Raw genomic sequence first — 23225 nt, forward strand, 5'->3', positions numbered from 1 at the left:
CTATTGAACACACAATTTTTACATAATACTATAGATATACACGTGAAAACTCTTGAGATGTGTTATAAGTATTAAGTCTTTAATTCATATTCGTAAAGAGTTCGAAACCTTAAACCTTTCGAGTACTAATTTAAATTCTAAATCTGCATCTGCTTGTAATAGATAGGTACCACTATTGTATTCTCGTTGCAATGATAAGCAAGCTAGAAGCAGAGACATAGTCAAAATTTAAAGTTTATGCGCTATGAATATGCCACCAAACTCATAGCTCGATTTAATTACTGGATTCTCGATTATACTTGCTACCAAACTAAGGAAATGAACTGTTAGATTCATCCGAACCCATACCAATATTGTAGCTCCGCCTCTGACTAGAGGGATCATTTCTAGGGGTGTACAAATCGAATCGGAAAACCACACCAAACCGAAATGTCAAACCAAATCGATTAAAAAATCCGACTAGGTTTGGTTCGATTTGGCTTGGTATTGAGTAAAAAAATTCGTACCAACCGACGTATAAATATATAATTTTTATATATACTTTTAAGATTTTATATAGAGTTTTTTTTAAATAATATCTAGAAATATTTGGGATTCACTTACGGGATATAATATTTAATAGAATATGAAGTGCTCTATATTTATTAACTTTAAATAATAGGTTGTATAATGATTTTCTTATCAAGCGTTACTGAAATGGGTCAATATCTTTGTTCTTTCATATTCATATGTCAAGATCTATTAAATTCTTATATCTTTTTCGAATTTAAAGTGGTAATTATTACTTAGGTATCATATTGATTTTTATATTTAATTACTAAACTCGGTTAACCTTGAAAGTGTACATCAACTAAAAATTATTGTCAGACAACTAAAAAAATAACTATCATGTGTTAGCAAGAAAATTCTCCCATAAGAATATTTTAATAGATAATATGTGATGTTGTGCTTAAAGTATATATATTTGTATGGATATCACCTCATATCTTGCTTTTGTTTCGTGGATTTAGGATGTGAAACGTGTTAATTTATGTTAATTTGATGTGTTTTCATGTGTAGGAATGATCCGGGAGCAATCAGGGGCGGAATGTGCAAAATTAGAGCCAAAACGAATAAAAACAGGAAAAGGGCATATTTCAGCGCCACAGGTGGCGCCCAGCCCTACCTGTGGCGCCAGAAACAGAATCAAAAATATTACAGCGCCGTGGAGGGTGCCTGACGCCAGTCAGGGCGCCAGTGGCGTGAAAGTTATCCAAATTCGTCCTTTCGGCCCTAGACCTACCAAACACGTATAAAAGCAAGACTAAACTTATTTGTGAGAGGGACGCCACTTTGGAGGAAAAATACACACAAGAAACATCCGGAAGCAAGAACATCTCAGATTTCTTCATCTTTTCTAGTATTTTCAATTATTCAAAAACTTATGCAATTGTTTGCTAGTATCATGAGTGGCTAAAAACCCAATGTTCTTGGGTTGTGATTTAGCTATGAATATTGTTGTTTAACATCGACTTAACCTTGATTATAATTCACTAATATATGGTTATTTCTTTAATTCTGTGATTAATTGCTTAATTTTCTGGCCAACAGTTAGGTTCTATTTACTATCTATGCTATGCTTGGGAAAGCCGTGTTTAGATTAGAGAAGAATTGAAGAAAGCATGATCTTAACCTTTGGGGGCGGATTTGTGGTTAGGATAGGAATATACCTAGTCACCGTACTTAATTAAATATCGTAATCTTAATGCGTTCTTAATAGATTGATTTCATAGAAATATAAGCGTTAATCTATTTTGAATAGGCGAGTAGTACTTTAGGAGAAGGCTATGAGAGCAATTATCTATTAATTAGCAACCATGGGTGAATTGTATGAGAGGGAGAGTTAACTAGCACACAATAGAATTGGTGAATCGATCACAACCCTGGAATATTTGTCTCTATTGAATACATAATAATCAGTTTATTGCTTGATAATTTAGTTATTACTTAGAATTGTAGTTTAGTATAATTACACTCTTGAACTCGAAGTTAGCTTGACTGAATAACAATATTGGTGAGTTAGTGGGTAGTTGATATAATTCTATGTGGGTTCGGCACTCGACTTATCATTTTATTACTTGTACGATCACGTATACTTGCGTGTGCGTTTGGGAGCAACACGTTTTTGGAACCGTTGTCGGGGACTTAAAAAAAATTAGCTACTAAGCTTTTATTAGTTATTTGTTCAAGTTTTAATTTTCAGTCTACCTTGTTTGTGTTAACACATGCTCTTCTCTTGAATGAGGAGGAGTAAAAGCGCAAACAATCTCCTTCCCCTTGATCCTGAAATTGAACGAACACTTCACAGAGTGAGGACGGAAGTCGAAGCTAGAACTAGAATAGAAAGAGAGTTGGACATCGTAGTTCAACCACAGCCAATAGAGATGGTAGGTAATGCAGAGCGTGCGGTGATAGAAGCCGCAAGGCCCAATCTTGCTAATATGACTTAGGCTATTGTGAAACCTGAGATCAGAGGGCATTTTGAACTCAAACAGTACATGGTACAGCCGATTCAGTCCACAGGGTAATATGTGGGTCTATCTCATGAAGATCCGCGGAGGCACATTTAGAATTTCTTGGAAATTACAGATACCTACAATTATCCGAACGTTTCCAAGGACTATGTCAGGCTGACACTTTTCCCTTTTCACTGATGGGGTAAGCTAAGGAATAGTTGCAGAAAGAGCCTGGGAACTCAATCCACACTTGGGATGATCTAGCAAGGAAATTCTTAATCAACTTTTTCCCCACTAAGAAGACAAAGTCGTTGAGGAGTCAGATTCTTGGGTTCGAACAACGAGATAGCGAGACACTTCGTCAAGCTTGAAAAAGATACAAGAAGCTACTCAAAGATTGCCCAAACCATTGTCAGACCGATGAGGTATTGGGACACACTTTTATTGACGGGCTAAATGAGGCCTCAAAGATGAATCTTGATTCAGCTTGTAGGGTTAGTTGCATGGCGAAACCATATAGTGAAATCCAACTCCTGCTAAATAACTTCACTGCTAATGATCATAACTGGCAAGGAGATGGGGATTCACGAAAGGCAATTAAACAGAAAGCAGCCGGGTTGATTGAGCTTGATGATTTCTCAGCCATGAGAGCTGATATAGCAAAATTGACAAATCAGATGAATAGAATGACAATGCAACAAACACAACAGATGCAACATGTACAACATATGTCTCTTTGATGCGAACTGTGTGGTGAAAATCATATGAGTGACATGTGCCCCACGAATCCTGAATCCATATACTATGTGGGGCAATAGAGCAGAGGTCCAATAAATCAGCATGCACAATTTTAGTTCTGAAACAGAGACGTTCTAAAAAAGTTTGCTTTATATCCTTTGTCCAATTTTAGTTCTTTGAATATTTTATTCATGTATATGGCTATTCGTTGAATCCAAAGTAAAGTCAATTTTTTATTAATCATCATATGCATAGAATTATTACTAGAGTCTGGTTGCAATACAATTAATTTACAATGGTAGATGATTTCCAACGTTGGGAAGAATGCATTGTTTTACTAAGTATTTATTGAGAAAAGAAAAATCTTAGAAATTAGTAATACGTTCCCTTACACTCGGTTTACATCTAAGAAAGTGTGAAAGAAAAGGTATACAACTTTCTGTGTGTGCGCATCTCTGAGTACTTCTGTGTGTGTACATTATATGTATATGTTGCTAAAAATTGATCTGACAGAAGCAGATATCATCCCAGAGGAAAAGAATTATTATCACTAAATTACGATTATGTTGAATTAAGTATAAGATGATACAGAGACAGGAGTCTCATTGCGCTATCCAGGTAAACATTATTGTTCAGTAATAGTGCTTTTGGGGTTGAATTAGCCGCAAGTGCCATACTTTTCAATCTGGAACACTTACTGTACTTGCCATTTTCAGTAGCTCAAGTTGTGTTGATATTGTTCAAAGCAACCAGTTATCAAAAAATAATTATTTATTGAAAGCAACAGTTTGTTTCAAGCCAAAGATTTGTCAGACTACTGTTCTTATCTTTGTGCTTTCTTCCTTTTCTTGTTTACTTGCCTAAGAGTGACTGTTTAGATTTGCATCCTTTGCTCAAAGGGGAGGGACAACATAGTTGTAAAGCTCCTCCATGTCTAACCATGAGTAAACCAAGAGTGACTGTTTATTGTCCTTGTTGAAGGAGTAAACCCTGCCTTTATCATTTGTTCCTTGAAAAAGCGAAGTTTACGTACCATTTCTCCACATCTTTAAATCTATAGAAGTAAATACATACATAAGTTAAATGTGAATATGTAAACAGATAGTGAGTAGTATTGGTGCAAAGTTTGTCTGAACCATGATGCTAGTGGTACTCAGATTATAAGAATTGAGTAGAAATTGAATGTTTCAAATTGATGAAGTAGAAAGGCAGTGTTGATGAAAAGTCTGGTCAGTTTGAACTACTTCATTTAGACATTCAGATATTACACAGTGAATCATAGAAAAAGGAAGAACACACTTGAACAATTTATCTTAATCTCCTATATGATACAGAAGAGAAAGGCAAAAGCTTTTAAGCCTTTTTTTTGAAACAAAACTACACCTAACACTTTCTGTTAGTGTTTGTTTGCCTTTCTCTGCCAGTATGGAAACAAACTTTTGCCTCAAAAGTTGAGACATGATGTTATAACATGACATTTCCTTGTGACGACCAAATCCAACTTCTATAACATGACAATTTATCCTGCTCTTTTTGCTATGGCAGTCTATAGTTTTTTTTACTTGCATTAGATTTTTAACCCAGAGGATTGATAAGGATATGTCTAGTGCTACAGATGTTTGGATATTGGTGAAGTCTGACCTAGGACCACTTGTTTGCTACCCGAAATTCTTGCTTGTAGAGCAGATAAAATCCTTTTTAAATAGTACTTTCTGTTATATAACCTGATTTATAGGACCCTTTTCTCTAAAGAATTCCAAAGTAGCAACTAGTGCTCTCGGGGGAAAAAATTTGGCTGGGGAAACTTACCTACTCTATGATTTAGATGACAAGTAAAAGACCATATCCCTTCATTAAACCAAGGTAAATTACAAAAATTGGATTGCTCATGGATAGTCAAATAATGAAAATTAGCATTTTAACTGTTTTGGGAGGCTGACAACATTTTCAGAGTTGTTAAAACTCAAGTGATCTGGATCTGTTTCTTTTAGTTCTCAGCATTTTGTTAAGCCAGCCTTTCATTTTCCAAAGGATGCTTCGTTTTAAATAATTGTTAATATGTTCCCTTGCTTATGAGAACACGTAAGTTATTAGGTTTTCCTTCTAACAGATTATACATTTAATCTCTTATTTCATTGATGATCTACCTTCTTCATTTTGTCTTCCGTTGACTGTATTCCACATTTTAAAAAACTTTTCTTTCTTGGTTTACTAACTTCACTGAAATTTTCTATATTATTTATTTTCTTATTCTACTTCTTATAGTACATCAAAAAATATATATTTACGGACTCATACTCAATGCAGAGAATGAGTGAGCGAAACAAAACCAAATCATTCCCGGCAATTTCTTTTGAACAGGTAACATATGTCTTTATTTTTACGAGTTTTGATTAATTACTTATGTCGCTAGCTCTTACTATTTTTGTTTTTGACTCGTTCCCATATCATTCCTTTCCACTGATTTGTATGACAAATTAAGTTATGCAGTTTTATTATGTTTAACAGAATGGAGTTTCTGGTGGAATTCTCAACATTATTTCTAATTTAAGTGGTTCAAATGAGACAAGTCGTTCAAGACTTATGAATAACATCACGGTAAGAAACTTTGTCTAAGTCTTATAAAAATAAATTTGTTGGTTGATATTGTTCAATATCATGTTTGTGTTATAGTTTTCAGTTGCACTTTATTTAGTTTTGTCATCTGAGTTCAAAATCACCAAATTGAGATATTATGACCATAACATTTTATGTTTTCTGTGCTCTTTTATGTGAGATGCGCAACAATGAATGCTAAGTTAAATAGAAATACAACGGGTATAACGATACTATTTTATGAACAGTCCCCCAAACTTTACAAATTACATTTGTGCATTGTAATCACTACAATAGAGAAAGAGCATAGTTTTGCTTAATAGTTTGATAAAGAAAAAAAATTGGAGTGCCTTGAAAGTTACTTGGAATTGTTATTTGTCCTGGTCCTAGTACTGAAAGATTGATTAGTCAGGCATGTATAGTACATGGTAGGATTTCTATAGTAGGTAGTTAGCTTTCCTCTTTTATGTTACATGGTGCAAGTTCGATCAATTTCAAGGCGATCGCCTTCCCTTGCCTCAACTTTAGGTCCAGGGAATTGTCCATTTACTGTCACGATACTCTTGGTGTGGCATAGTCTTGTCACATTTTGCATTTTGATCTGAAATATAATCCAAAGAGATGAAAAACATGGAATAAGTAATGCTGATTCTTGCACAGAAAATATATAGAGATTTAATTTCTACATAACCTGCTACATCATGTAAAATACACCTATAGTATAAATTTTCTTTGGCAATGTCAAGTTCAATTCAATGCTATAAAATTGTAGGAAACTATGCAATAATATACATACTTCAAATTTATAATGCCTGGTTGCAGCTGAAACGATATGGAGGAGACATGATGTAATGAGAGAGACCAAAAGTATTCCAATATAGCACCCATTTTTGTAAAGAAAAAGATCTCTTTGCCTTTTCTCTCTTTGTAAAGTTCTTTCTGCTGTTATTCTGGATTTTGGAAGCGTATATGCAAGTCATGTATATATAGATTTTCATAGGATGTTTGGTTGACTTGGTGAAATAAAAAATAAAGGGATAATGCTGAAGAGAAAAGTGAAATAGATTGATTCTAAGCTATCTTTGGTTGGACCAACTGTAGTTGTAGAACAACATTTGGAGTGGTGTCCAAGAATACATATATTGTATACTTACTAATTTTGACATGTAAAATTTCGTTTTCTGTAGACTTTTGCTTCTTCATGAATCATGATCATGAGGTTAGATTAATAAAGGCTTCATAGACAACTAGCTTACTATAGGCATGATTTTGACGGTCTTCCATATAATTCTTACTTGATAATTTCTTAGCTTTAGCTTTGGCTATAAGAATCTTTTTATATTATTCATTGGTGCCCAAACTTTTCTTTTTTTGATCTGTACTTGTGTACTTTATAATTTTCTTTTATAAAAAATATAATTATAATTTATCTTCTTTTGCAGGATGAGGATGAATAAACCAACATAGCTGACAATATGGTCCATCTAATGCTCAAGCTACTAGAAGAAAGACTTACTTTTGGGTTGTTATTAGATTAGAAATTATGACCCCGTAGATGCTCTTGTTTTTATTTTTAAGTAAGAACATGTGTTTTAGTAGTATTTAGTTTTTGAAAGTATGTAAATACGTAGTGCATCAGTTGTATTGACCTTTGCAAATATATATATCATATACACTTTAAAAGAAAATGTGATTTGTGTATGTAACAACTATACATTTATTATTGCTAGCTGTACAACAAAAAATATAATATTATTGGCAAAAAGTGATTTGTGCCTACAACAATACTTGTTGCGAAAAGCCTTTATAACAAATTATTAATTACCCTCCTGCCAATTTTTTGCCACAATTAGTATTGTTGTGAAAATAATAATAATTTATCGCAACAATAATTTTTGTTGCTAAATATTTTTATAAGCCAAGTGTATAATTAAAATATAATTTATGACAATAATATTTCTTGTTGCGTTAAGTCATCTTTTGGCAATGACAATTTTTGTTGTTGCAAAAACTTTTCCCATCAGCATTTATTGCAACGGCATGCAACAATTTTTTTGCCGTTGCCAAAAGTACTTTTCACAACAATATCCAATATAAGGCAACGAAAAAATTTGTTGCAAATTCCACACTTTCTTGTAGTGATGGGAACACGTACAATCCAAATTGGAAGAATCATCCCAACTTCTCATGGGGTGAAAATCAGCTGAATCAAAATCATTATAGACCCCAAGGAAATTTCAATCAACCTCAGAACTCATCCCAACAAACAGAAGAGAGTACAAATGACTTGCTGAAGAAGTTGTTGCTTGACAATCAACAGCTCAGGACCGATTGTAGAAATCTTGAGAGGCAAATAGGGCAGTTAGCAGCAAATCAAAATACTAGACCTGTTGGAGCTCTCCCGAGTGATACTGAGCCTAATCCTAAGGCTGAAGTCAATGCGGTTACCTTGAGAAATGAAAGAGAATTATAAGAAGTTCCAGAGAAAAAGAAGTATACAGCTAGACCTGAAGGAGAATTAGTTCCTAAGCCCGTTGAGGAGAATAAGAAAGAAAAGCCAGAAATTGTGACAAGGCCACCACCTCCATTTCCACAAAGACTTCAAAAGCAAAAAGATGATGCTATGTACAAGAAATTCTTAGATATTTTGAGCCAAGTGCGTGTGAATTTGCCTTTGGTGGAAATTTTGCAGGAAGTGCCTAAGTATGCAAGGTATCTCAGATATATTGTGGCAAATAAACGAAGACATACAGAGTTCGAAACAGTTGCACTGACTGAAGAGTGTAATGCTAGAGTTCAGAGTAAACTTCCCCTTCAGTTGAAGGATCCTGGGAGTTTCACAATCCATTTGTCTCTTGGAAAACAAGAAGTAGGTAGAGCCCTGTGTGATTAGGGGGCTAGTATAAATTTGATGTCATCCTCTTTGTTCAAGCAACTCGGATTGGGGGTGCTTAGACCTACTACAATCACTTTACAGTTAGCAGATAGGTCACTAGTTATGCCAGAAGGAATTATTGAGGATGTGTTAGTTCGAGTGGGAAAGTTTATTTTTCCCACTGATTTTATTGTTCTTGATTACGAGGCGGATGAGGAAGTACCCATTATTTTGGAGCGACCATTCTTAGCTACCGGTGGAGCAATTATTGATGTGAGAGAAGGAAAGTTAAAGATGAGAGTTGATGATGAGGAAGTCACTTTTAATGTGTAAAAGGCACTTAAGCTCCCTAAGCATAATGAGGACTTGTGCATGATTACTATGGTAGAATCGAAGGGGATAGAGCAGAGTCCTTATGTGAATTGTAGTGATCCAGACGGGACAACTGATTTAGAGGAGGTGGTATTGCAAGCTGAGTGTGTAAAGATGATTGAGAAAAGAGCCAGAGATGAAAGAGGAGACCCTCTAAGAGCGTGCAAAAAGGCTAGACTTCATGAGAGAAAGAAAAAGAGAAAGGGCCTAGTCTAAGCAGAGTAGCAGAGTCATGCCACGACTATAAACAAGGCGTTTGTTGGGAGGCAATCCAGCCTATATTTAATTTTTTTTATATATAGTTTCAAGTTCTGTGTTGTTTTTATGTTGCAGAGTAGAGAAAGTCTGAGTACCCAAAGTTGAAGCTGAGGAGCATGTTTGAGCTTAAGTGTGGGGTCATCCTGACCCTTAAGATTGAGGATCATGGCCGAGCTAGGCTCGAGAGGGTCTCAGGGAGTATTTCCCACCCTTACTTAATATTTTTCTTTGTGATCATCCATCGAGGACTATGCATAATATAAGTGTGGGGTGGGAAAACTACTTTTCGAAGTGTAATTGTATAACATTGTTTTTTTTATATTATTAAAATTTTCTTTTAGGACTCGTAGTAGACATAGTCTAGGTTAAAAAAATGAAAAAAAAATGAAAGTTGAAAACAAAATGTTTTTTAGAAAAAGCTCAGATTTTTTCCCGACGATGGATCTTTGGGACAATTTTCTTGAGGGATAAAGTCCGATTAAAAATACCAAAAAGATTTTTTTTAGAATAGTTAGGTAGTATTCCTTAGTTTTTCTTTGGGCACCGGTTCTTTTCCAAGGATATAGCTCGAACCGGGTACTTTATTTTTTTTTTAGGAGTAGTTTATGAAGAAATTGAGTTTCTCTGAGAAACTCATTGACATGGTTGATGCTGGTACATTAGGATATGACATACGTTCCATCTTTCCGTGTATTTGGTTTGAATTGTAAAGCCTAAGTAAAGCAAATAGCCTATTTTGTGACGCTTTCTCTCAGTTGTTTGACTTGTATGTTGTATATTGCAATATTGCTTAAATTCCTCAATTATATGTGTTTGCTTGACTTGAGAGTTGAACAGAACCGTCTTGATTGAATCATGTGCAACGTGTGTGTGAGGATTTATGTTTTTTTGTGCTATCCTGTGTAGTCTAGAACTTGCCTCGTGTGTTAATTGAAGCGAAATTGTAAGTTGTGCTAATCTAGGAGATGACGTCGGCATTTTCTTGCTTGATCATAGATGTGTTTGCCACATAAAAATAAAATTTTTCGTTGCTAGCCTCTTTGAGCCTATAGACCTTTTCTTTGGCAACCACATTACAAGTCATACCCCTATTTTGTTCTTAGTTTGAGATTGATTGAACCTTTACCGCCTAAGGCACTTAGTTGCTAAAAGAAGTAAGGTGAGATATTGGGGGGTAGTTTTTGAGTGGAACCATGGAAAAGCCCTTGGTGCACTAAAAGTTGAAATCAAAAGTCACTAGCCGATGAACTTTAATGTATGGAGTGTGTGAAAAAAAATGATAGTGAAAGTATGTAGAAAAATACACACCTCCAATTCTTAATAATTTGTGCTAGTGGAGTATAGAAGTGCTTAAATGAAAGTAAGGGCTATGTTGCATATGGTTTGTGGCAAGTGAATTTGTTAAGAAGAATATATGCTTGAATTATGAATGTAGTGTATTAAAGTGCTTAGGAGGGTTAGTGACTATTTCTAAATGTATCATACTCGTCCCTTAGCCTACATTACAACATTAAAATAGTAATTTTTCTTAGACTTGACTAACTTAAATTAGTAGAGATATACACTACGGGCAAGCTTATGGTAAGACCATGAGATGCATATGAATTCTTTGTGAGAGTGAGCGAATTTTGTTCAATTGTGTGATGTCCTTAATCTATATTCAAAAGCATATTTGAATGTGTGGACTAATCTATATTCACTCTTTCGTTTGTTGGTGAGGGCACATTATCTCATGAATGATTGGTAATGTTGTAAACTTTCTTGTTGGGTAAGTACGTGAATTGAGGTTGCTCAATGGCTACAAGTCGGCTTTTGAGGTTGGGTGGTGACAAATAGGTTGTTGGAATTGAGTAAATTGAAAGGTTATAATTGGGCATGCTTAAACGGGAAGAATGTGAAATTTTGTATGTTCATGCTTGTGTGCTTGTATTGATCATAGTCAAGGGTATAGTGTGTGGTTAAAATTTAAAGTGCTCCTCTATAATTGAGACTTATACGTAGTTGGAGTTTATTTGATAGTCCCATTGCTCGAGGACGAGCAAGAGTTTAAGTGTGGGGTGTTGATGTTGTGCTTAAAGTATATATATATTTGTATGGATATCACCTCATATCTTGCTTTTGTTTCGTGGATTTAGGATGTGAAATGTGTTAATTTATGTTAATTTGATGTATTTTCATATGTAGGAATGATCCGGGAGCAATCGGGGGCGATGTGCAAAATTAGAGCCAAAACGAACAAAAACAGGGAAATGACATATTTCAGCGCCACAGGTGGCGCTGGCGCCACCTGTGACGCCAAAAATAGAATCAAAAATATTACAGCGCCATGGAGGGTGACTGGCGCCAACCAGGGCGCCAATGGCGTGAAAGTTGTCCAAATTCTCCCGGGACACGATTATTTCGGCCCTAGACCTACCAAACACGTATAAAAGCAAGACTAAACTTATTTGTGAGAGGAAGGACGCCACTTTGGAGGAAAATACACACAAGAAACATCCGAAAGCAAGAACATCTCAGATTTCTTCATCTTTTCTAGTATTTTCAATTATTCAAAACTTATGCAATTGTTTGCTAGTATTATGAGTGGCTAAAAATCCATTGTTCTGGGGTTGTGATTTAGCCATGAATATTGTTGTTTAACGTTGACTTAACATTGATTATAATTTACTAATATATGATTGTTTCTTCAATTATGTGATTAATTGCTTAATTTTCTGACCAGCAGTTAGGTTCTATTTACTATCTATGTTATGCTTGGGAAAGCCGTGTTTAGATTAGAGAAGAATTGAAGAGAGCATGATCTTAAGCGGATTTGTGGTTAGGATAGGAATATACCTAGTAATCGTGCTTAATTAAATATCGTAATCTTAATGTGTTCTTAATAGATTGATTTCATAGGAATATAAGCGTTAATCTATTTTGAATAGGCGAGTAGTACTTCGGGAGAAGGCTATGAGAGCAATTATCGATTAATTAGCAACCATGAGTGAATTGTATGAGAGGGAGAGTTAACTAGAACACAATAGAATTGGTGAATCGATCACAACCCTAGAATATTTGTCTCTATTGAATACATGATAATCAGTTTACTGCTTGATAATTTAGTTATTACTTAGAATTGTAGTTTAGTATAATTACACTCTTGAACTCGAAGTTAGCTTGACTGAATAATAATATTGGTGAGTTAGTCGGTAGTTGATATAAGTCTTTGTGGGTTCGACACTCGACTTATCATTTTATTACTTGTACGATCACGTATACTTGCGTGTGCGTTTGGGAGCAACAGTATGTTTGTCAATTTTTTAATATTTCACTAAATATATATTTACCTATCAAAAATATACTAATAAAGTAAAATTAAAATAATATTTAAATAACAAAAAATTCTAAGAAACCCGAAAATCCAACGAAAGCGAATCATGATTTAATTTTGATAAACACGGAATCTGTTTTTTCCTCCAAAAAGAGTGTGCGGAGTGCCGAGAAGATTCTAGGTTGTTTTTCCCATTTGCTGAAAGTCTATGGAATCTGGATAACCTAAGAAGTCCAAGCATATAGCCAATTTAGCTCAAGTTTTTGTATCTATCTGCGTTGCTCCTGTCTTTTCTCTTATTTGAATATGTCATGTGGTCTCCACCAAAATTATTGATGGGTTTCAATACAGTTTATAATTGATAAAGAATTGGAAAGCCCTTTTATTGATATAAGTTAGTACTAATAGTTTGTTTGGCCAAGCTTCTCCAAACCAAAAATACTTTTTCTTAATTAAAAAAAAAAGTATTTTGTTCAAAGTTGAAGTATTTGGCCAAGCTTTTAGAGAGGAAAATAGTGCTTTTGAGTAGAAGCAGAAGCAGTTTTGGAGATAAGCAGAAGCAGTTTTGGAGAAGCAGAAAAAATTAGTTTTTCTCTAAAAGCACTTTTGAGAAAAATACACTTAGAAAGAGTTTTTAAAAGCTTGACCAAATATTAATTGTTGTTCAGGAGTGTTTTTCAATTAAATTAGCCAAACACAAACTGTTTCTTACCAAAAGAACTTTTGAAAAAAACACTTTTGACCTAATTTAGAAGCTTCCCAAAGAAATAACGTAGTAGCCACATTAATAACGCTTGGGAAGATTATAGGCGTGGCATTTTCCCTTTTAGCTATATAATCGTGTGGTTTTTGAGAATTTAAAATCCAATTTCCTTCATAAATTTTTCAATCCAAACGGCAGAGTTTATGGAGTATTTAATTTGACTTGTACCCTGATTCTTTTTTAATAATATCATCATTGATAGTATGATTTGTGCGCGTACGCCTACAAGGCTGCTAACTGAACCCAAAAATTAATTTCCACTTTTATAAAATAAAAAAAAAATCGCCGAAAGAGGGCACATTTTATCAGATTTACTAACTACTCCTCAGTCCTCTATTACCAGATGTGACCCCTCTCTTCTGTACCTCATTTGAAGGGTCATTAATATAATACTCCTTCCGTTTCAATTTATGTGAACCCATTTGATTCAACATGAAATTTAAGAAAAAAGGGAATACTTTTGAATTTGTGGTGTAAAATGAGACATGTATATTTTGTGTGGTTATAAATCATTATATAAAGGTAAATTATTTCCAAATATGAAAATGAATCAATTTTTTTTGACATAAACTAAAAAGAAAATAGGTTCACGTAAATTGAAACTAAATGAAGAGTTAAATACAAACTAAGACGATGAAATGAAACGTGAAAAGATATTTGTCACATTATTGGTATGACCTATTTAGACAAAATATCTGCCACAGTGTTAGACTTCTCACCAAACAAGGGTGCAATTTTATTGAATAGTTGCAGGTAGTGGTGGCAAAATGGATAAAATAAAACAGTTATCAACCTACATTATTTGTAACAAATAGATTGGATAATGAACTTTTTAAAAATGGGTCAAATATAGATAAGAATCATATTATTCACCTAGAAAATGGATAACCAATGGGTTTAACTGTTACATTTGTAAAGCCTCAAATTTGGGTTCTTCAAGTTTGGGAGACTAGGAATTCTCCCAAAAGTAATCATATTTAAGAAGCCGTGGATAATATGAATATTCATATTATCCGCCGGTTAACTTATTTTTTTATCCTTATTAAATACGAATCGGATCAAATAATTCATTTTTACATTACTCATTTTCGACCGGTCACATACCCAATCAGACTTGTCCGTTTACCCCCTTAGTTGCAGGAATTGATTGTCTATTGGTTGAAGCATTAATGTATTATACTCCAAGGAGCTGTATAAGCAATTGAATAACTCATATGATCAGCAACTTCTAGAAAGTTGGATTATGAAACTTGTCTTGTTTATCCTGAAAAATACAAATGATTCTTACACATTGGTGAAGGCGCAAATTATGACACCCTTTAAGTTATGAAATTTGTCCTGTTTGTCGGTGGCTGAGCCAGAATTTTTGTCGAGATGTATCAAAATATAAATAATTAGATACATCAAAAAGTCAAGGGGAATCAACGTATAGTAAATATACATAAAATAAAATAAAAATTTATCTAACAATATAGTATAATTTTCCGGCGTAAGGGGTGTCGCCTGACACCCCTTGGTTCAATGTGGCTCCGCCACTGCTGTTTGTGATCACATCTTTCAAGTCTGCATTTGTGGTAAAACAAACAAACACCCCTTATTGCCCTTTTCCTTTTTTATAAAATCAAAAAGTGCAAGAAAAATAAAAATGGTAGATGCGTAGGAATAGTATATCAGAACCTCGTATCCACAAAGAAAAATACAATTCGAGAGGATGGACCCGTGAGTCTATCAAAAGTCTTTATTTTTTGTCATATCGAAAGTCTTCATGCTATTGTATTCCCTGATCCATCTTAAAGATTGAGAGTCTACATATAAGGTACATGAATTTTTTAATGGCATATGACCTTTTGGGAAAAACCGTGCGGGCTTATCTCGTTGGGCTGTTTTAGCCCAACAATTGGTATCAAGGCCCAAGTTCGGCGGAAGGAGTATGGAGATGGCAAAGTGATGGTGCGGAGCGGTGCGCACACAAGAAGAAGCTATTTGTAGGCTTCGGTTGTCATTATACTAAAACAATGTGGGTGGCACACAATGAATTTCGGAGATTGGCCCTCGTGGATCGTGACAATGGGTCACGTGGAATTTAGTTCGAGGGGGAGATTGTTGGGTGTGCGAACAAAGTCCCACATTGATGGCTGAAAAGATTGGAAGTCTATATATAAGATGTAGGAATATTTTAAATTGTGCGAGGCCTTTTGGGAAAAACCGCGCGGGCTTGACCCAAATCAAACAATATCACACCATATTAAGAGTGTCGTTGGACCGTTGTAGCCCAACATGTGACTTGTGAATTGTGACAATAAATATAGAAAAAATTACGCGACACATCAAACATATATATATATATATATATATATATATATATATATATATATATATATATATATATATATACCATTTATATATGGAAAAATACAAAATTTTCACTCCTAACTGTATTTGAATTTTATAGCAAATCTGGATAAATTTTTTGATTATGTTTAACAAAACGTGCTATTCTCTCTTTCCCATTTTAGATGGCACATAATTTAAGAAAGAAAGAAATCATTTTAAAATTTGTGGTTAAAATATTTCTTATGACTGTAAAGCCATATCATTCAAGATAAGATAAAAAAGTTTAAGTTAAATTATTTTTATATATAAAAATATTCATTTTTATATGACAAATTAAAAAAATGTCATATAAAATGAAAGAAGAGTATTAATTTCTTCAATATCAAATCCTATATATTCCCTCTTAATTGCTCCTGACTTTTCACTAAGTAAATGAGTTTGTCCTAAGTAGTTTGAGAACCTCGGCAACTCAGTCTGTTTTACTTCTAATGATCGTCCAAATTCTTCTAGAATGTATCGAAAGAGTATAGTATAAGAGAATGACTGGAAATTTTCTAATTATAAAATACCCCTAAAGTATACAAACAAATAGATGAGACGACGAAAAATAATATTTAAGTGCATTTCAATTCGTATATTCTCCCGTTTCTTGGTAGCCAACCGATTTTTTCTTTTTAAATTTTTTTTTTGTCGCACGTAGAGAAAAGAGGGAGCATAGTGACCATTCATTGGTCCACAGGAAATTAATTCAATTCAAAATTGTCTACTAAAGTTGCACACAAAGTTTGATTCATTGGCGGATCCAAAATTTAAATGTAATGAGTTTAACTTTTAAAATTTTAAGTGTTCGTAGTCATTGTATGGGTTCACTTATTTAGATTTTAGCTTGTTTTTGCATATAAATCTATATTCTATGTCAAAAATAACAAATTCAGTTCAGTTGAACTCGTAGCTGAAAGGCTATCCGCCCCTCCATTTATATAAGTAGATCCCAATATCTCCACTCTTAGTGTAACACACTATTTTAACCTATATTTTCTCTTCCCTGTACTGCTTTCTTCCTCTGGAAAAAGAGTTAAGAATGGGATCTACAGTCAGTGAAGGTGCACTAGTTCATGTATTTCTGGTCTCATTTCCAGGTCAAGGACATGTAAATCCTCTTCTTAGACTAGGCAAACGCCTAGCAGCCAAGGGCCTTTTTGTCACTTTCTCAGCACCTGAAAGTTGTGGTTCAGAAATGAAAAAATCCAACCCTAAAATCACAACTAGTGAACCAATTCCTTATGGTAATGGTATAATGAGATTCGAATTTTTCGACGATGATTGGGATCATTCTAAGTCGAATGGAAACGGCTTAGATTCCTACTTACAACATCTTGAGTTAACTGGCAAGAAAATTCTCCCAAAAATGATCAAGAAATACGAAGAACAAGGTTGCCCTATTTCTTGTTTGATTAATAATCCTTTTATTCCTTGGGTTTCTGATGTTGCTGAAAGTCTTGGAATTCCTAGTGCTATGCTTTGGATACAATCTGCTGCTAGTTTTTCAGCTTATTACCATTATTACAATAATTTAGTTCCATTTCCTAGTAAATCACAACCTGAAATTGATGTTCAATTACCTTATATGCCTTTATTAAAGTACGATGAAATTCCTAGCTTCTTGCATCCTAGTACACCATATGGTTTTTTAAGAAGAGCCATTTTAGGTCAATACAAGAATTTATCCAAATTGTCCTTTCTACTTATGGAAACTTTCCAAGAACTTGAACTTGACGTTGTCAATTACCTGATTTCCAAAAATATTCCTATCAAAACTGTGGGCCCACTATTCAAATACCCTAAATTGGCAACTTCTACAAGTGATGATGTCCAAGGTGATTTTATGAAGGTTGACGAAAATTGTATAAATTGGTTAGATACAAAATCGCCATCGTCTGTGGTTTACATTTCGTTTGGTAGTATTGTTATTTTAAAAAGGGAACAAGGGGAGGAAATAGCTTATGGATTGTTAAATTCAGGGGTTAATTTTTTGTGGGTAATTAAGCCACCTACTAAAGTCCAAAATTTTGAGCCATTTGTGTTACCTAATGGATTTCTAGAGAAAGTTGGAGATAAGGGGAAAATAGTGCAATGGTGTCCACAAGAACAAGTGTTAGTGCACCCGTCGGTAGCCTGTTTCGTGACACATTGTGGATGGAATTCGACGATGGAAGCGCTTTCTAGTGGTATGCCGATTTTGGCTTTTCCTCAATGGGGTGATCAAGTCACGGATGCTAAGTATTTAGTCGATGTTTTTAAAGTTGGACTTCGACTATGTAGAGGCGAGGCTGAAAATAGGATTATTCCGAGGGAAGAAGTGGAGAAGTGCGTGAGGGAGGTTATTAGTGGACCAAAGGCGGCGGAGATGAAAGATAATGCGTTGAAATGGAAGAAGGCGGCAGAGGAAGCAGTGGCAGAGGGTGGCTCCTCCGAGAGGAACTTGCAAGATTTTGTTGACTATGTTAGAAGTGAGCATGAGCAACATAAAGGTAACGTTAGTCAATCCATAAACGAGGTGTAATGTATTTTTTTAAAATGATAACCACATATCGTTGTCTCATATTCCATAAATAATTAGAGACCAAGGAATTTGTAATAACATATTCATGTCTCATATTCCATAAATTAATAACTATAGATATCAAGGAATTTGTGTATGACTGTAGTATGGAGATTTGCATTTAATTACATTATTATAAAGATTGTATATAATTATCTTTTATATTTTAATTGTAAGAAACTTAAACTCTTGAATATATGAGGTATTAATTGGATATAATAATTATATTTATGATGTACAGAACCGTGCTAAGCATAGCTAGTACTTGGCTCTCTCTTGGGCGAGGCTGGTGTAATGAAATTTTAGAGGATCAGTACAATTAGTACTTAGGCTCCCTTGTGCCCGGCTATTTCTCGGACCCGTGTATAACGGGAGCTTAGTTTAGTAGAATTACTATTAAACCCTAACTACTACGAGTAATTCGTATTTTCTTCTTGGCTGCTTCTAAAAAGGGGTCTTTTTCTAGAAGGAAATGTTGGCGGAAATTACGTGGTGGAATTTTGGTGTTTTTGGTTGGTAGCGAAAACTACAGTATCATATAATAATTGAAGTTGTTTAGCGTATTTCTAGATGGACACGCTAAATATTTATGCCTATTATAAATGATGCATCAGTAAAGTTTGTAATACTGAGTACACTTTAAAGTTTAAACCACGATAATTATTTGAGTTTTTACTCAATATTAGGCTTTTTAGGTCCCGTTTGGTCATAAAAAAAATAATTTTGTCAGAAATTTTTTACTTTTTTTTTCGGAACAAGTGTTTGGCCATGAAAATCTCAAATTTTACTTAAAGTTGAATCTCAGAATTTTTTCAAAAATTTTTAAACTTCAAAAAACTGTTTTTCAAAGTTTTCCCTTTAAATCACTCACAAAAATTCAAAAATCGCTCCAATTTATATTCATGTCCAAACACAACCCTAATATTCAAATACTATTTTTACTTAAAAAAATTACTTTTTCCGGAATTTTACAATTCTTGTGTCCAAATGCTTACTTAGTATGAGGATATTAATCCACTCTTAATAAGATATACATATATATATAATCTCAAATTTTAATTAAAGTTGAATCTTAGAATTTTTTCAAAAATTCGAAAAACTTCAAAAAACTGTTTTCAAAGTTTTTCCTATAAATCACTCACAAAAATTCAAAAACAGCTCCAATTTATATTCGTATAGGAAACACAATATATATATATATATATATATATATATATATATATATATATATATATATATATATATATGGGATATTATTGGTTGTTGATTGTTGATTGACATCGCTCTGGGGTAAGCTTGCTGGATCTAGATATAAAAGGGTCATTCTTCTTTAAACATATTAAAAGGAAAATTAGAGGAAAAGGAGAGAGTATAAAGTATTTATTTGTACTGTTTGCATAAATATTTAATTTGCCATTTCGAAAGCAAATCAATTGTTTCTTTGTTTAAAAGAATATTGTCTGTAAGCATATTAGAACTTCAAGCGTTAAATGAGGAAATCAATTTAAGGGAGATGGTATGTGGCGAAACAACACAAAGTTAACTTTTAGCACGGATTAAATGAGGAAATTTGGGACACATGGTTAGCATTAAATGAAATTGTTTTAAAAAATAAATGCTGGTCAAGTTCATTGACAATGATAAGTGGAAATGATTTGTGCGAATCCTTAAATATATCAATGTCGTCAAATTTGGAATTAATATTATATTATATTACCAATTCCAAGGAATACCAAGATTTACACCTCTTTAGTGAATAGTAAAAAAACCTAGGGACCAAAGTTCTACTATATCAGTGAAAGAGTTATAAAAGTTTTTCAAAATGACTAATATCAAAGTAAAATACGGAGTCTCAATAACAACAAGAATAATAACCAAACAAGAGAAGATCAGAAGAAAATCACCAAAAATGCAGCTACGGTTCACAGCTCAAAATTTGGAGCTACAGGACACTAAATCGTGCTCTTTAGTTTTTAATTGTAGATCAAGATGTTGGGAACACTAAGTTCAATTTTTAGCTTGCTCGGACAAAAAACAAAGTGGGAATCGAAGTTTTGGTTTGAAAAATCTACAAAGAGGGAATCGAAGTTTTGGTTTGCTCAAGCTGATTTTTCAGCAAAAAAACCTACACATCCTACTTTATGTAGGGGTGTACATAGATCGGGTTGGTTCGGGTTTTGCAATTACCAAAACAAACCAATTGTGTCGGGTTATTAAATCTAACGACCAAACCAAACCAATAAAACACGGGTTTTTTAATCTCGATTTTTCTCGGATTTTCGGGTTTTTCGGGTTTTCCGATTTTTTTTGGTAAAATCTTCGTAGCATAAAACATATAACTTGTGCTCCAAATATTTCTTTAATCCTAGTAAGATACAACTATATAAGGTATTTTTCAAGAAAATAATACAAAATATGAGATGTGTCATTGCATTATCCTAAAATATTCAACAATAAAACAATAAAATCACATAATATAAATATTGCTAATTAAAAAATCATAATAAAAATAACCATAATCTAAAAGTACTAAGTCATGTTCAAATAAGTAGACTAATAAGGGAGTACTAATTACCTGACTATACGCTAAAGAAAAAATAAAAATAGGTTATGCATTTTTATTTAAATCATTGCAAAACAAAAAAATAGATATTCAATACATTGTCATTCAATATATGTAATGCCGGATTGGTTTGATTTCGGTTTGACTTTCTTTAGTTAAAACCAAACCAAACTAATTATGGACGAGTTTTTTTTTTCAATACCAAATCAAATCAAATTGAACCATAGTCTAGTTTTTTTCTCGGATTGGTGCGATTTGTCGGTTCCTTTCTACACCTCTAACTCTCTATTTTAGTTTAAAAAGGCTGCTCCCAAAGTGGGTATTTATTTATCCCATAGAAAGGAAAACAGACTTTAACAACCGACAAAGTATAACTTCTTAATTTTTGGGGGCGGGGATAAATTCACAATTATCTAGAGAAACCAAACAATTTACTCCACACCTATTTAGATTACTCTTAATCTTTAAAAATTGCACGGGGCGCCCTATTTGATCACCCCCATTTAACCTATACCTATTTTTTTATAAAAGTTTAAACTTGTACCTACTTTTTAAACAATTTCACTCTCTTTCTCCTCCTCCTCCTCCTCCTCCTCCTCCTCCTCCTCCTCCTCCTTCTTCTTCTCCTCCTTCTTCTTCTTCTTCTTCTTTCTTCTGCTGTTGTTGGTGCTGCTATGAAACTTCAGTTCATGGGACGATTGCCATAAATATGTTTATCAGATTATTTAAAAATAAATTATAAATAATTACGTAAGTTAGTAGACAATAATTTGTGAATATTTCCACGTACGTAAGTTAGTAGACAATGATAGTTCTGTTCTTTTCACGTTTATTGTTTTCAAAATTTATGATTTAGATACTGTTGGCAATCTGATTATTTATCTACTATGTTAGAAAGCTTTTTCAAAATCTTCAGCTTATATAGTGCTGAAATTTTTACAAATGAACTAAATAACTTCAACATCTTCTGCTGAAGTTTCTGAAAAGCTTTATGACAAAACTAATGAATCCAGGACAAAAAAACTTCAGCTTTTAATGCTAAAGTTTTTTCAAATGAACTAAATAACTTCAGCATCTTCTGCTGAAGTTTTTGGAAAAGCTTATCCAGGAACGAAATTCCAGCTTATTTAGTGCTGAAGTTTTTATAAATGAACTAAATAACTTCAGCATCGCTGTTGAAGTTTTTGAAAAAGCTTAATGACAAAACTAATGAATCCAGGACAAAAAAACTTCAGCTTATTTAGTGCAATTACAAACAAAAACTTCAGCTTATTTAGTGCAATTACAAACAAAAACTTCAGCAAATAAAGAATAAAACTTCAGCTACTATGCTTAAGTTCAGCAATTACAAACAAAAACTTCAGCAAATAGAGAACAAAACTTCAGCTACTATGCTTAAGTTCAGTAATTACAAACAAAAATTTCAGCACACTTGGTTCAGCATACTTGCTACTTCAAGCCCGCACGTCTGCTGAAGTTACAAGAAAAAGTGGGTACACTTGTAATTTTTTTTTGCAAAACTGGCACAAGTTAAAACGTGACCCAAAAAGCGAGTATAGTTGCAAATGCCCCTCTAAATACATACCCATAAAAAAAAAAAAAAAGTATGGAAAATAATAATGTGTTGAGTGAGTTGGGGGTTATGACCATGAATTGTTTAGCCAAAATTTCCACGCACTCTCACCCAAGCAAACCTAATAAAGGGTGGTGACCCAACAAGTTATAATTTCTACTCGTTTAAATCTGCCAAAATATAGTTTAACCTGCCCATTTAATTTGACACCCTTAGGTTGCATTTTATAAGCAAAATATGGTACTAGTTTGAATCTAATCCTTTTAATCTAGTGGCAGTGTATGCTAAATCTAGCCACCTACACGGTACAACGTGATAATAGTACGAGCTAGTCAATTTTTGGACTGATAATTAAAAAATAGCAAGCATTTGCAAAGTCATTGAAAAATAGCCACTATTTTACTGTAACACAGAAAGTTCCAGCATAATATATTAAAGATTAGTGCACCTGTATATGAACTTTCAGCATATTATGCTGGAACTCCAACACACAAAAATTTCTAGCATAATATACTGGAGATTAACCTGCCCATTTAATTTGACACCCTTAGGTTGCATTTTATAAGCAAAATATAGTACTAGTTTGAATCTAATCCTTTAATCTAGTGGCAGTGTATGCTAAATCTAACCACCTACACGGTACAATGTGATAATAGCACGAGCTAGTCAATTTTTAGATTGGTAATTGAAAAATAGCTAGCGTTTGTAAAGTCATTGAAAAATAGTCACTATTTTGCTGCAATA

The 23225-nt window shown here is 33.7% G+C and overlaps 2 protein-coding genes and 1 long non-coding RNA gene across 3 annotated transcripts; all 3 read left to right on the top strand.

The window, feature by feature from the left end:
• Positions 1-5434: 5434 nt before the first annotated feature.
• On the top strand, positions 5435-7487 carry LOC142180665 (uncharacterized). Its single transcript, XR_012709294.1, has 3 exons — positions 5435-5594; positions 5742-5831; positions 7271-7487. It is a non-coding gene; the product is annotated as an uncharacterized LOC142180665 (long non-coding RNA).
• A 482-nt stretch (positions 7488-7969) lies between these two features.
• On the top strand, positions 7970-9036 carry LOC142181056 (uncharacterized). Its single transcript, XM_075253178.1, has 3 exons — positions 7970-7979; positions 8306-8697; positions 8806-9036. Exons 1-3 carry the CDS (start codon positions 7970-7972, stop codon positions 9034-9036), a joined length of 633 nt encoding a protein of 210 aa, XP_075109279.1.
• A 7651-nt stretch (positions 9037-16687) lies between these two features.
• Positions 16688-18487, top strand: LOC107777244 (gallate 1-beta-glucosyltransferase 84A24-like). The gene has a single exon (XM_016597232.2). It carries the CDS (start codon positions 16825-16827, stop codon positions 18304-18306), a length of 1482 nt encoding a protein of 493 aa, XP_016452718.2. The 5' UTR covers positions 16688-16824; the 3' UTR covers positions 18307-18487.
• The last annotated feature ends 4738 nt before the right edge of the window (positions 18488-23225 follow it).

Source organism: Nicotiana tabacum, chromosome 5 (assembly GCF_000715075.1).
Source record: "Nicotiana tabacum cultivar K326 chromosome 5, ASM71507v2, whole genome shotgun sequence".
NCBI lineage: Eukaryota > Viridiplantae > Streptophyta > Magnoliopsida > Solanales > Solanaceae > Nicotiana > Nicotiana tabacum.